Source organism: Myotis daubentonii, chromosome 4, assembly GCF_963259705.1.
Source record: "Myotis daubentonii chromosome 4, mMyoDau2.1, whole genome shotgun sequence".
Taxonomy (NCBI): domain Eukaryota; kingdom Metazoa; phylum Chordata; class Mammalia; order Chiroptera; family Vespertilionidae; genus Myotis; species Myotis daubentonii.
Window position 1 is genome coordinate 78,644,928 of NC_081843.1, and position 12,358 is coordinate 78,657,285.

The 12,358-nt window shown below is 45.4% G+C and overlaps 1 protein-coding gene across 4 annotated transcripts in view; it reads left to right on the forward strand.

The window, feature by feature from the left end:
- ZNF366 (zinc finger protein 366) overlaps positions 1–12,358 on the forward strand; it is a 60,860-nt gene that overhangs the window by 31,725 nt on the left and 16,777 nt on the right. For all 4 annotated transcript variants that reach the window (XM_059694361.1, XM_059694358.1, XM_059694359.1 and 1 more), the window contains one exon: positions 8,804–10,149. In XM_059694361.1, the coding sequence (XP_059550344.1) occupies positions 8,804–10,149 (1,346 nt within the window). The remainder of the gene's footprint in view (positions 1–8,803; positions 10,150–12,358) is intronic.

A 12,358-nucleotide genomic window follows, 5' to 3' on the forward strand; every position in this document is an offset into this window, starting at 1 on the left:
TTGCAGTTGTTGAGTGAGAGAAATAGTGGTGTTTGCTATAATGTGGGCATGTTCTACCCTATGGTGACACACTTCCTCAGCGAATTAGTGGCATCTGATCCCCAGAACCCTCCCATATATATTCATATTATTTCAGTGTAATAAGACATTCTACCTCTCAGGTCAAAGGAATATGGCACACACTAGGCAAGGATCCTGAGACAGGATGAAGCAAAGGGGTGGGAGTGGGGGCATGCTTTCTAAAGAGCACTACCCTACTCATTGCTATGCCTTCATTTAGCTAAACTGTCTTCCTCACTGGAGATGTTCTTGGCAGTTTATTGATGTAAAGTTCTCTTGAAGTAGATTGGAAAAGTCCAAGTCAACCAGTTATTGTTTTTCCCCCTGTAATACCAAAATTCTGCTTGGGACCAGGGAGCAAGAGGAAGCCAGAAAATGATTATTTGTCAAATAAATTCCCAAGTAATGATTGGATTCCAAGAACATAGAAGGTACCAGGCAAGTTTCTGATGTTCTAACCAGATCCTGTTAGAAATATATGATACGAACTCACAAGGAAAGATGATGAACAGCATGGGATCCTATCAATGAGTGGAACATCAAACAAATGTGATAGACTTCAGAGAAGTAAGGAATTTTCTTCCAGCTCTGGTGGAAAGGAAAGTTTCACCTCTAGGTCTCCGTAAAGCCTCCAGTAGGTGAGGTTCTCTCCACTCCCTGCCCTGTAGACTCCTGGGACAGTCTGGTTGATATACCTAATGAAAAGTATCAAAGAAGAAGGCAGTTGGCTGCTCAGGTAGACTTCATGGGAAGGCAGTGCCTGGTATGGTTGCCATAACTCAGAATTTGGCTTGTGGGTTTGGAGATTCATGAGTTCCATTTTTGTAAGAGCACTCAATTAATTGGGCTTAGGGAAAATGATTCCAAGAGTGATCTGGGAACCTGAATGTCAATGCCAATCTATTGATTTACAATGGGCAGGAGTATATATTCTAATGACCAGAATGATCTTGTTTGCTACTTTACACATTAAATAATGTTGGACCAATTATAGAAGACTGTTTACTGAATGCAATCAGGACCAAAGATTAGAAGACCTTGAAAGATAACTTAATGCACCATCCCTATCTCACGATATTCTTGCTGAATAGAATATATACAAGAAAAACAAAACAAATCAAAACAAAGTTATTTTCTGCCATTTAAAGTTTCTTCTTTTGTTATCAACTCATATAACCCAGGTCCTCTCTTTATAGGCCATATGCATATTATTGGATGTATTCCATAGATATGAACTGATTAGAGGGTGGAGTCTGGCTGCCTTAACTGTTGTTGTATGTTTCCCAAATATCCTCTATTACTCTTTTCATAATAATGTGCAAAGTAGCATTTTTGTATGTTTCCTTTATATTTTCAACTTATTTTTAACACACATATAATAAAATTCACCCTTTGAATTTTAGGAGCTTTGACAAATAGAAAGTTGTGTAACTACCACCATAATCAAGATATAAAACAGTTCTTCACTCCCCCCACTCCCAGCAAAAAAATACTGCCTTGAGTTACATTTTCAAAATAGATTCCTTCCACAGATGGCTAACTTCTATTATATGTTCTAACATTTTTGTTTGCAGAGGATCAATTTTCTGGCATTATCTACCAGTTATGAAGCCCATCAGACAAATATGCTGTCATTCCCAGAGATGGATAAAATGAGGTTTTCTAATATGTGTATGAATATCTGCTTAGCTAGCAGTGGGTATATCAAGTTTACTTGATCTGTGAACTTACAAAAAAACACACAAAAAAATTGACATATATTCTAAGGACATTTCCCCCAAAGAAAGTAGAAGAAAAACTCTAACATTCCAGTTGGAACTCTATCCACAAGAACTATATTAGCTCTGAGGGTTGGGAAAGAGAACTGCTAAGTCATATCACCAATTCATTTCCTTCCTTTAAATGAGTCACGAGGACAGAGATAACCCCAATACACTAGCAGTTACTCCAGTGCTCAAGTAATTGTATCTACTCCTGCTTTCCAGAAACTAGGTCTAGGCATTAAGAACTTTCCTAAGTAAAACACGCATCCATTTAACTTATGCAAGTTAGTAACTGAATTTATTGCTGTTGTTTTAATAAAGGCTCTTTAAAAATATGCATATACTAGAGGCCCAGTGCACGAAATTTGTGCACTAGTAGTGTCCCTAGTGGCTGCCGGCTGGGTACTCCCTCCCTTCCCCTGGCTGGCCTACCCCCTGGTCGAACTCCCAGAAGAACTCCGGTCGAGGGGACAATTTGCATACTATGCTTTTATTATATAGGATAAATGGTATATATGCATACTCATTATGGACAGTTTAAAGAATGGAAAACTAAACTTGATTTCAACTATATTATATCTTGATGGTATTTAGGAACTTAAAAAAATTAATTATGTGAGTTCAATTAATTATTTCACATATGAACAGGTCTTATTAATATTTCTGACCACCTAGGGGACTCAGTCCATGCCATAGGCTGACAAATTACTTTTAAAATAAAATAGGAGGAATTTTGGTTTATAAATTAAATGGTAGCCACAGGGGTATCCTGAGATCTGGTCACCTCTCCTCAGCTCTACCACTAACCCAGGGAGTGACAAGGCAGACCTTTCTTTTCTTTGAGAATTTATTGCTCTATCATTCAGATACTCAGAGATCCTATATTCCTGCCAGTGCAGGAATACAAGACCAAATGATTATTTGCCAAATACCTGCAGTTGAAGAACTCAGCAGCACAGTTAGATACATATTAAGACAATTATGTTGAATCATTAGAAAATTTAATTCTAAGACTCAAAGTCTCCTGTTATCACAAATTCAGAAATAATCAGGTGGTCTAATAAAATCCCACATCAGAGGAGTCTTATAACAGGATCCCTTTGTCTGAGCAGAGAGGTTGGCAGTCATCCATGTATTTCCCATCTGTCTTCCTCTTATCCTCCCACAACTCCCCACCCTTTGCTTCTCTTAGCACTGCTTCTCATTCTTAAACTTTTCCTCCACTTTTACCTCCTCCTGCTTCCATTTTTCTTGAGAATAGACCACATGATTAAAGTGCCATTCTCTCTCATTGTAAAGTTTTCCAATGAAACACTGGAAATGGTCAAGGAATAAGGAATGTGAGAGAATATTGTTCCATGAATTTCAGGATGAACGGAAAGGAGAGAAATAGGTCTGCCCCTGTCATGCTGACTCACGTGACTCTTCTAGCATTTACTGGAATGACCTTCAATTCAAATGAGAACCACAAAATACCAGTAATTTTATCTGGGGAATATTTATATTTTGGTGCAGTAGGTGAATTCCCAATTAAAGGGCATTATTAGAGGCATTTTTTCCCCCAAATGTAGTTTCATATTGTTAGGCCTTGCATTTTTAATTGGTTGTTTTGGTTCAGAGAAGATTTTGTTTTTGTTTTTAAAATCCATTCATTCCCCATTTCCTCATAACTAACTCTCATGGATAATACCTGTTAAAGAAGACATCCTGAGCCCTAGATGTCTCTAACACAGACCAGCCCAATGTTTTCCTCCTCCAACAATTTGTTCCTGATGTAGAGCCTATTGGGTTTGGTGACTGAGTATACATGGAAAAAAGTCAGGAATTTAGAACATTCTCTGACAATGGCAATAAAAATGTCTGATTATTCTAAGGCCTCTCCCTCCCCACCCCCACATTAGTGCAAAGGGTAAACTGCTACTAATGTCACAAAGGGTGGAAGGGTGCAGGGTGACTACCCACTCTTGGTTTATGTTTCACATTCTCAGTCCAGGGGTCTTTCTACCTCTTACTGCCCATTGGACTTTCTGGGCATCTGTTTTATGACTGGGTTGCAGAACCTTGTGGCACTTTAAGGATGGCTCCCTAGCATTAGTGAAACCAGAAACTGGGGCTTACCCCAAATCTGAGGGTCCGTTCAAAGAATGATGCCCTTAGAAACTGAGGAAGGTAAGCAGCAGCACACACAAAGTGTGTATATTGAGGTCTTCCCATACTAACTACCTGAGAATTTGAGTGTGCTCATGATCTAATTAGGGATACCCCCAAAAGTCATCTGCAGTCTAAAAAATGTAAGATAAAATTATACATTTTAAAGCTCCACATGGAATTTTGCTCTTCCCACAAGCAGTTTACTGAGCATCTATCCTATGTGCCAGGCACCATGCTGAGGACTGGAACACTGCAGTGAATAAAACAGACCCTGTCCCCATGGTCTAGCAGGAATTGCAAAAGCTAGTGTTGACCCAGCACTGTCCCAGTGTCTGAGACTTTGGGTTGGACAAATAGGGCCTCCTGTCCCTAGAAGGTGACCTTTAATATTACAGTAGGGGCAATTCTTCCACTTCCCATAAAATAGCACACAAGACCCCCCCCCCATCCCTTTTGTCCCCACTCACCAAAGCCATCTGTTATTAACGAAGGCCAGAAATATCTCCATAATAAGAAAGAAAGCCATAGAGAAGGAATGAGAGGTATTCTTTAACTTACACACTGGCCTCTTTGAGTGTGGTCACATTCACTGCTGTGATAGTACCAACTCTGGGTAAATGAGCAAAGCCTTGGTTTTGAACTTGCAAAGCAAAGGCCCAGATGTCAGTTGATGGTGAAAAGAGCTACAGCTTGGGAAACAGATGTCAATCAGCGTCAATCCAGTGATCATCAGCGCAACCCTCTCCTGTCCACTCTTTCTTACCCCTCAAGGACACCATATCGTCTAGTGTTAAATACACTTTCACACACACACTCTATTTTAAAGTCTCCAACAACCCATTGGGGGATATTTCAACCTCATTTCATAGATGAGAAAATCAAACCTTCCAGAAAACATGTTCAGTTCCCCACAGCTGTAATGCAAAGCCAATGCTCAGACCCAGATCCTCAGGCTCCAAACCAACGTGCTTTCCACTATCCTGTAGCTGTCTACTCTAGTCATTTTAGGTCTTCTTTCTTTTTGCACATGTTTCAGCATGTCCTGATGGGCAACTATCCTACAACCTGCCAGTTTTCTGGGAGCAGCCAGATCACTCCCCTGCCCCCTGTCCTGTCTTGTCCAAGCAGATTAATGCTGCACCCAAACCTCTTTTGCCTCCCATAGGAATCCCATATCTACATGGATGTCTGTGGACCTGCTTTTAGAAATAGTGGGGAGCACATGGGTGGCACACGATGAGGTTTTCTAGGAATCTATTAATAGTTTTGCAGAGGCTACTCAGAATTTTAAATTGACTGATTTCAAGATAAATTACCTCCTGAGAAAGACATTTTTCCCCTGCTCTTCCCTTCAACACTTCTTGTCCTTAATATGGATTTGATTTTTGGGTGCTTTTCTTTTACCCCCTATGGCTTGGCCTTACACCCTGTGCTCAGAAGATAGGGATACTGATAATAGAGACCATTATAAACTTTTGACCAATAATAGATACAGAGGCAGAGTTGCCTCAAACAGATTGTCAAACTGCAGCGGGAAGGTCGGGGAGGGTTGGGGGGCAGGAGGTAGGGGGGTAAGAGATCAACCAAAGGACTTGTATGCATGCATATAAGCATAACCAATGGACATAAGACACTGGGGGATAGGGGAGGCTAGGGGACTGTCTAGGGCGGGAGGAAAAAATGGACACATATGTAATACCCTTTGTAATACTTTAAGCAATAAAAAAAATAAATAAATAAAAAAGAAGATAGGGATATTAAGAGGTAGGAGCATTATCTACCAAGAAGGCTGAGGGACTGGCGTGGCTCAGTGGTTGAGCGTTGACCTATAAACCAGGAGGTCATGGTTCGGTTCTGCTTTGGGGCACATGCCCGGGTTGCAGGCTCGATCCATGAGCGGGGAGCAGCCAATCAATGATTCTTTCAGATCATTGATGTTTCTGTCTCTCTTTCTCCCTTCCTCTCTGAAATTAATAAAAAAATATTTTTAAGAAAAGAAGGCTTAGGGAAACAGATCTAGCCCTCCTTGGCCTCTGTAGGAATTGGCAGTGCTCCTTAAGACCTTTATGCAGAAAGGAACTGCTGTTTTCAAAGTCCTGGAAAAATGTCCATGGATGGATCCCAGTGCCTTTTTAAACCTCCTGAGTTAATAACTACTATTTTGGGGGTGAGGTATATATGCATAAGTCAGAAACTGGGGAAATTTTTTTATTATACTGAAATTAAAATGTACCTATGTAAAGTCTCAGGGTTTGGGGAACGTAATTCTGCCTTTTATGTTAAAAATCACATACTTCTGTTCAACGTTTATTTGCTTTAACTAGGTCAGTGGTGATAAAATAAAAATGAAGATACTGAAAATCAGTATGCTTTTGAAAAGAACATTATATTATAAATGTCACTCCTAATATATTAAGATGAGTCAATTAGTAGACTGTGTCATAACTAGAAACAAAAATATTAAACAAAGGTAACAATAATGTGTATAAACTAAAATATCTTCAGTTTCAAAATTAGCAATAATATTACTTTCCAACTAAGAAGCTTTCCAGTATAAGATATAAAATATAATATAAAGATACTAGACATCATTAGCCATGCATTTTCAAATACCTTTGTAACAATAAAATACACCCAAAAAAAATCAATAAGTTCTGGCCTGTGTTCTGACATTTATATCGGAGAGCTTAGTTTTCCAGTCAAGCTCTGGATTATAAATTAAGAATCAACTGACTCTTTTAACCAGGTCAGAATAAAACAGAGCCATTGTGCGTGTGGATGGGCTCTGCTGTGGTTTGCCATAGTCACTTGTAACGTGGAAGAGTTCTCTCCGGTCTGAGCAGCCCATTTGCAAATAAGACCTCATTTCCAAAGAAGGTATAAAACAGCGGCCAAAATGAAATTCCAGCGAAAGGAGCTGCCATTTTCCCTCCATTCCAATAGGACACATAAGCCTAGTTTAAAAGCCAATTATTTCTATTGATGCAACAAATTCTTGGGTCAGGCCACCACCTCTATAATTCTATGTGAGTTTAGGGCTCAGGACTTACTGAATTGCAAGCCAAGAAGCAACCTCGTCAACATGAAAAACCACCGGAGAGCCGCTGCCCTCTGCATCCTGTCCTGGTGCTTTTGACAGTGGCAGCACCACTGCCCTCACTTTGCCGCCCTTCCCACACCCCTCCCAGCCCCATAAAGCTCTCCATCTCATCCTCTGCTAGGCTGACCACTTCCTACAAGTGCCTGGTGCTGGAGGCAGCAGTGGTAGAAGACCTAGCATTTAGCTAATAACTTTAGAAAAAAGCAGGAGGGTGGGACACAGGAGTGGGCCTCTTTTCGCTGGACATGCCAGTTCTCCCTCTTAATTACTAAGCCCGGAGCCCATGGAAAGAAGACAATACAGGGCTATCTTCCCACTCACACAAACACAGAGACTAATGGATATTATTTTAGTTCACTGACACTTTCACAACACAAACTTAAATAATGCCCAGACGTTCATTTAATAGGGCACATAATTTTTCCTTCAGTCGGACTGTCTGTACATGGAATGGGAATACAATATAAAAAGGTCTATTTTTAAAAAACCGTGCTACAGTTCTCAAACCTCTCATAAGCACACATGCGACATGGGGATACCTAGGTATTGTAAAAACTGTATTTGTCTTACCAAGGGCTACAGAAAACCACTCGAAGTTGTTGGCCTTCTCACCCCCGGGACCCTCAACTTGTACTGTTCAGCAGGCAGCCATTCCCAAGGGCCAGGGCCCTGAGTTAGTCCAGGACCCTATCCCAGCCCTGTCTCCAGTGACCCGAGGCCACTTAGATCATCCCACGAGTGTCCATGAGGAAGATGGTAAAATGGCAAGGAGACATGTGAAACAGAGCACGGCCCCTGGTTAGCATGGCCTGTCCTCAACATGCATGATGCAGTCAACCAGGCCCAGTAGCTGGCTCAGCAGAGGAATGTCAGGTACTGCAGGAGTCACCAAAGGGCATTTTTCACTCTGACACCTGTGTGAAGGGGGAGGTGCCAGTGCAGTTCTAGAGACTCTCAATCCTGGAATTGTCCACTTGACGTTGTTTCAGGTGTTGGATTAGAATGCACACGTGCTAAGATGACTTTGTAACATTGGGTTATATGCTTTTCTTAATCACACTGACCTCATTCACTCCATACACCCCAGCAGCTCACCTGGCTCAGGGTGGATACTCAGAAAATCTGAGATCTGAGTTAATCGTTCAAGTCCCCTCTCCCACATGGCCTTGAATATCCCCATCCTTAACAGTAAAGGTCCCCAGACAGTGGGTTCCCTTAGAGAAAAAACAACCCTAAACTTAAACACATTTAAGTCACCATTAGGGAACGTAATTCCATCTCAGGCTGAAAAGTCCCAGCTCTGACTGCTCCGCGGAGGAGCTGTGGGACCTGAGCATGCCACTGCATCTCTGTGGGCCTTGTACCCTCAGCTTAAGTGGGGCCAATAGCCCAGTGAGTTGTCAGGTCTCTTCTTTCCCATGAAGTCCACTCCCACAGCCCCACCCCACCTGCAGCCCCCTCCCAGCTATGGCTCTGTGGCTGAGGGGGTCCTGGAGCCCTAGGGTTCCCCTCCAGCAGGCCCGTGCTCTCCACGTTTGTGACGAGGTTTGCGAGGGGTTTGGGGGGCGGGGCCCAGGGGGAGGGGGCAGGGATCTTTTGAACAGTCCTAGCATAAATGAGGGTCAGTATTAAGCAAGCATTACTCTTCATACACTAGTACTGACATCTAGCCAAAAGCCTTAATGGAAAAAAGGTTCTTCTTTAAACAATAACTTTCTTTATCTTTAAGGAACATTGCCAAGGATGCAGAAGGAAATGAAGATGATCAAAGATGAGGATGCGCATTTCAATCTGGGTGTGAAGAGGCCCCCCTCTTTCCCCCACTGCCTGCAGCCAGTGGTTTCCCGGGGCAAAGCTCCCCAAAGACACCCCTTCCCAGAAGCTCTCAGGGGGCCTTTCTCCCAGTTCCGGTACGAACCTCCTCTCGGAGACCTGGATGGCTTCCCGGGGGTCTTTGAAGGAGGAGGGTCCCGGAAACGCAAGAGCGTGCCCACCAAGATGCCCTACACCCACCCCTCTGAGGAAGCCGCCCTGGGCCTCCACTCCGAGGAGAGCAAACTCCACGGCCACCCGAACTTCCCTCTGCTGTTCCCGCAGCCCCCGCGCCCCAAATACGACTCGCAGATGATCGACCTGTGCAACGTGGGCTTCCAGTTCTACCGCAGCCTGGAGCCCCCGGGCGGCAAGCGCGTCAAGCAGGAGCCGGTGAAGCCCAGCGCCGTGTGGCCCCAGCCCGCGCCCGCGCCCTTCCTGCCCACGCCCTACCCCTACTACCCCAAGGTGCCCCCGGGCCTCCTGTTCCCCTTCTTCGTGCCCACAGCCTCCCCGTTCCCCTTCAGCCGGCACGCCTTCCTGCCCAAGCAGCCCCCCGACCCGCTGCTGCCCCGCAAGGCGGAGCCCCCGGAGGGCGAGGAGGCCAAGCAGAAGGTGGAGCGGATGGACGTGAACGTGCAGATCGACGACAGCTACTACGTGGACGTGGGCGGGGCGCAGAAGCGCTGGCAGTGCCCCACCTGCGAGAAGTCCTACACGTCCAAGTACAACCTGGTCACGCACATCCTGGGCCACAGCGGGATCAAGCCGCACGCGTGCACCCGCTGCGGGAAGCTCTTCAAGCAGCTCAGCCACCTGCACACGCACATGCTCACGCACCAGGGCACGCGGCCCCACAAGTGCCAGGTGTGCCACAAGGCCTTCACCCAGACCAGCCACCTGAAGCGCCACATGATGCAGCACAGCGAGGTGAAGCCGCACAACTGCCGCGTGTGCGGCCGGGGCTTCGCCTACCCCAGCGAGCTCAAGGCCCACGAGGCCAAGCACGCCAACGGGCGCGAGAACATCTGCGTGGAGTGCGGCCTCGACTTCCCCACCCTGGCGCAGCTGAAGCGGCACCTCACCACGCACCGCGGGCCCATCCAGTACAACTGCTCCGAGTGCGACAAGACCTTCCAGTACCCGAGCCAGCTGCAGAACCACATGATGAAGCACAAGGACATCCGGCCCTACATCTGCTCCGAGTGCGGCATGGAGTTCGTGCAGCCCCACCACCTGAAGCAGCACTCGCTCACCCACAAGGTACGCGGGACCCCAGCCTGGGGCGGGCCACCTGGCTGCGCCTGGGGTCAGGGGCCAGGAGCCCGCGCTGCTCCCCACCTCCGCCAGGAGGAGCTGTGCAGCCCTGCGCAGCGGCTCCCCTCCCCTGAGCCCTGTTGTCCTCCCTCACCTGCCAATGGGGAGAATGAGGAGACTAGCAATCAAGTCCTTCCCTAGGGTCTGAGATGGGCCTAGAAATAAATAATGTGGACTGTTCGGAGAAGAGGGTGGGAAGGAGGAAGGAAGCAGCAGGTCTGTGTGCTCTGGCTTCTTCGTTTCCCAGAATTTCTAAAATTCTGTTTCTGGAAACGTCATTCAGGGTGCCAGCATGAGTGTGTCATCAGGCTTTATCTACCGGAGACCCGTGCTGTGCCTGAGTACATTCATCGGCGCCTTTTTCTAGAGAACTCTCCTGGTTCCTTGCTGCTGAAGCAGTGGTTTCCTTTCCCCGTCTTCTCCCTCAACTGTGAGACCTGCTTCATGTGCGGTGGCTCTGGGGGAACAGAGGCTGCGTCCAGCGGGGTCTGTGCTTCCCTGGTGGAGCCCCTGCGCAGTTGGCTGTGGTGCCCCGTGGTTTGTATGGAGGAGGCATGAGAGAGCATCCTTCTCTGGTTAGATTTTATCTTCCCTGAGCAGGGTCTTCAAGGAGAAATACAGGCCCACAGGTCTCAGTTCAGCCGAGTTTGTAACCAGAGCCCTGGAGTCATCCGGGGTGAACTAAAACAAGGCCCCAGTGGTGTCCCAAAATCTTACCCAGCTGAGCTGACTTGGGGCTGCTTTGAGCTTCTGAGAGGGAAGGTTTGCTCCACTGACCTTTACCTCACATCTTTGACCTCAAGTGGTTTTCTTGGCAAGAGAGACTTCCAGAAAGGCAGAGTTCCTAAAACATTCTTCAGTTCTGAAAGGTCCATGGAGGACTCTTCCCAGTCAAGATGCCCTTTATATTCTGCCATGATGGGTTTTATCTGATAGGTTAGGACATAGCACAGGGCATTTCTAGCTCCGCTGCAGCGATCAGATGTGTGGCTGCCTTATGAACACTGTGCAGACAGCTCCTGCCCCACACAAGGCACCGGTAGATAGCATCCGGAGAAGAGGGGCCTGCCGAGTGCAGGGACCATCAACAAAGAAACTACACTTCAGCCGCCAAAGAGATAATTTTATGGGGCTCCTACATGTCTGGATAAGGAATCAAAGGTGCATTTTGAAACATAAAAATTCTGTAAGTCAAATGGGAAAACAGCCTGGTATCTGAAATAAGTCTCATTTAAATTAAGAAACAGAATGCATTTTAATAAAGGGTGTCAGCAAACAGCGAGGGGTAGTATTAATTGAATGCTTCTGTGTGGCAGCTGCTTTACTTTGCATGTAATCCCCGTCAGCAATGCTAAGAGCTACTTGTCGGTATCATTATTCCAAAATTGCAATTGAGACGCTGAGGCATGGGGCAGCCACCCAGAATCTCTGACTCCAGTACCTGAGCTCTTGAACCCTATTGCCAAGACTTCCCTTTCTTCACCCACTTCCCTCCCTTCCCCTAACAACTCCACAAACTCCCCTTCTGTGATTCTACTGATCCTTTTAGAGACACAGTAGCTTCCTGTGTCCCACAAAGTTGTGTCCAGGCTCCCATTCACTTGGGTTCGAGGCCACCCCACATGTGAATTTTACTTTTAACACAGATTTCTCTTTAGAAAATTCCAAAACAGTGATAAGTAGATACTTCTTGGTCCCAGCACGACTGGATCATAGCCAGTATAGAGACAATCTTGAGGAGAAAGATCCTAAGTAAATTTTATAAGCCATCAAGAAAATAGTTTTCATTAATTTCATAATTTTAAACTCACTGTTTGAATATGCAACACATATTTTAAATTGAGATATCTTCATTAGCATCAGTCCGTACTCCTCTGCAATAATTAGACTAGAGAGCATTCCAGGTTCTCATGGCTTACCTCTTCATCTTGAGATGAGGAAAACTTCACCAGGAAAGGCCACAAGACTTGCCTTAGGCCTGTGGTCGGCAAACTGCGGCTCGCGAGCCACATGTGGCTCTTTGGACCCTTGAGTGTGGCTCTTCCTAAGCCTTAAGATGACCCTAATTGAGTTAATAACAATGTACCTACCTATATAGTTTAAGTTTAAAAAATTTGGCTCTCAAAAGAAATTTCAATCATTGTACTGTTGATAT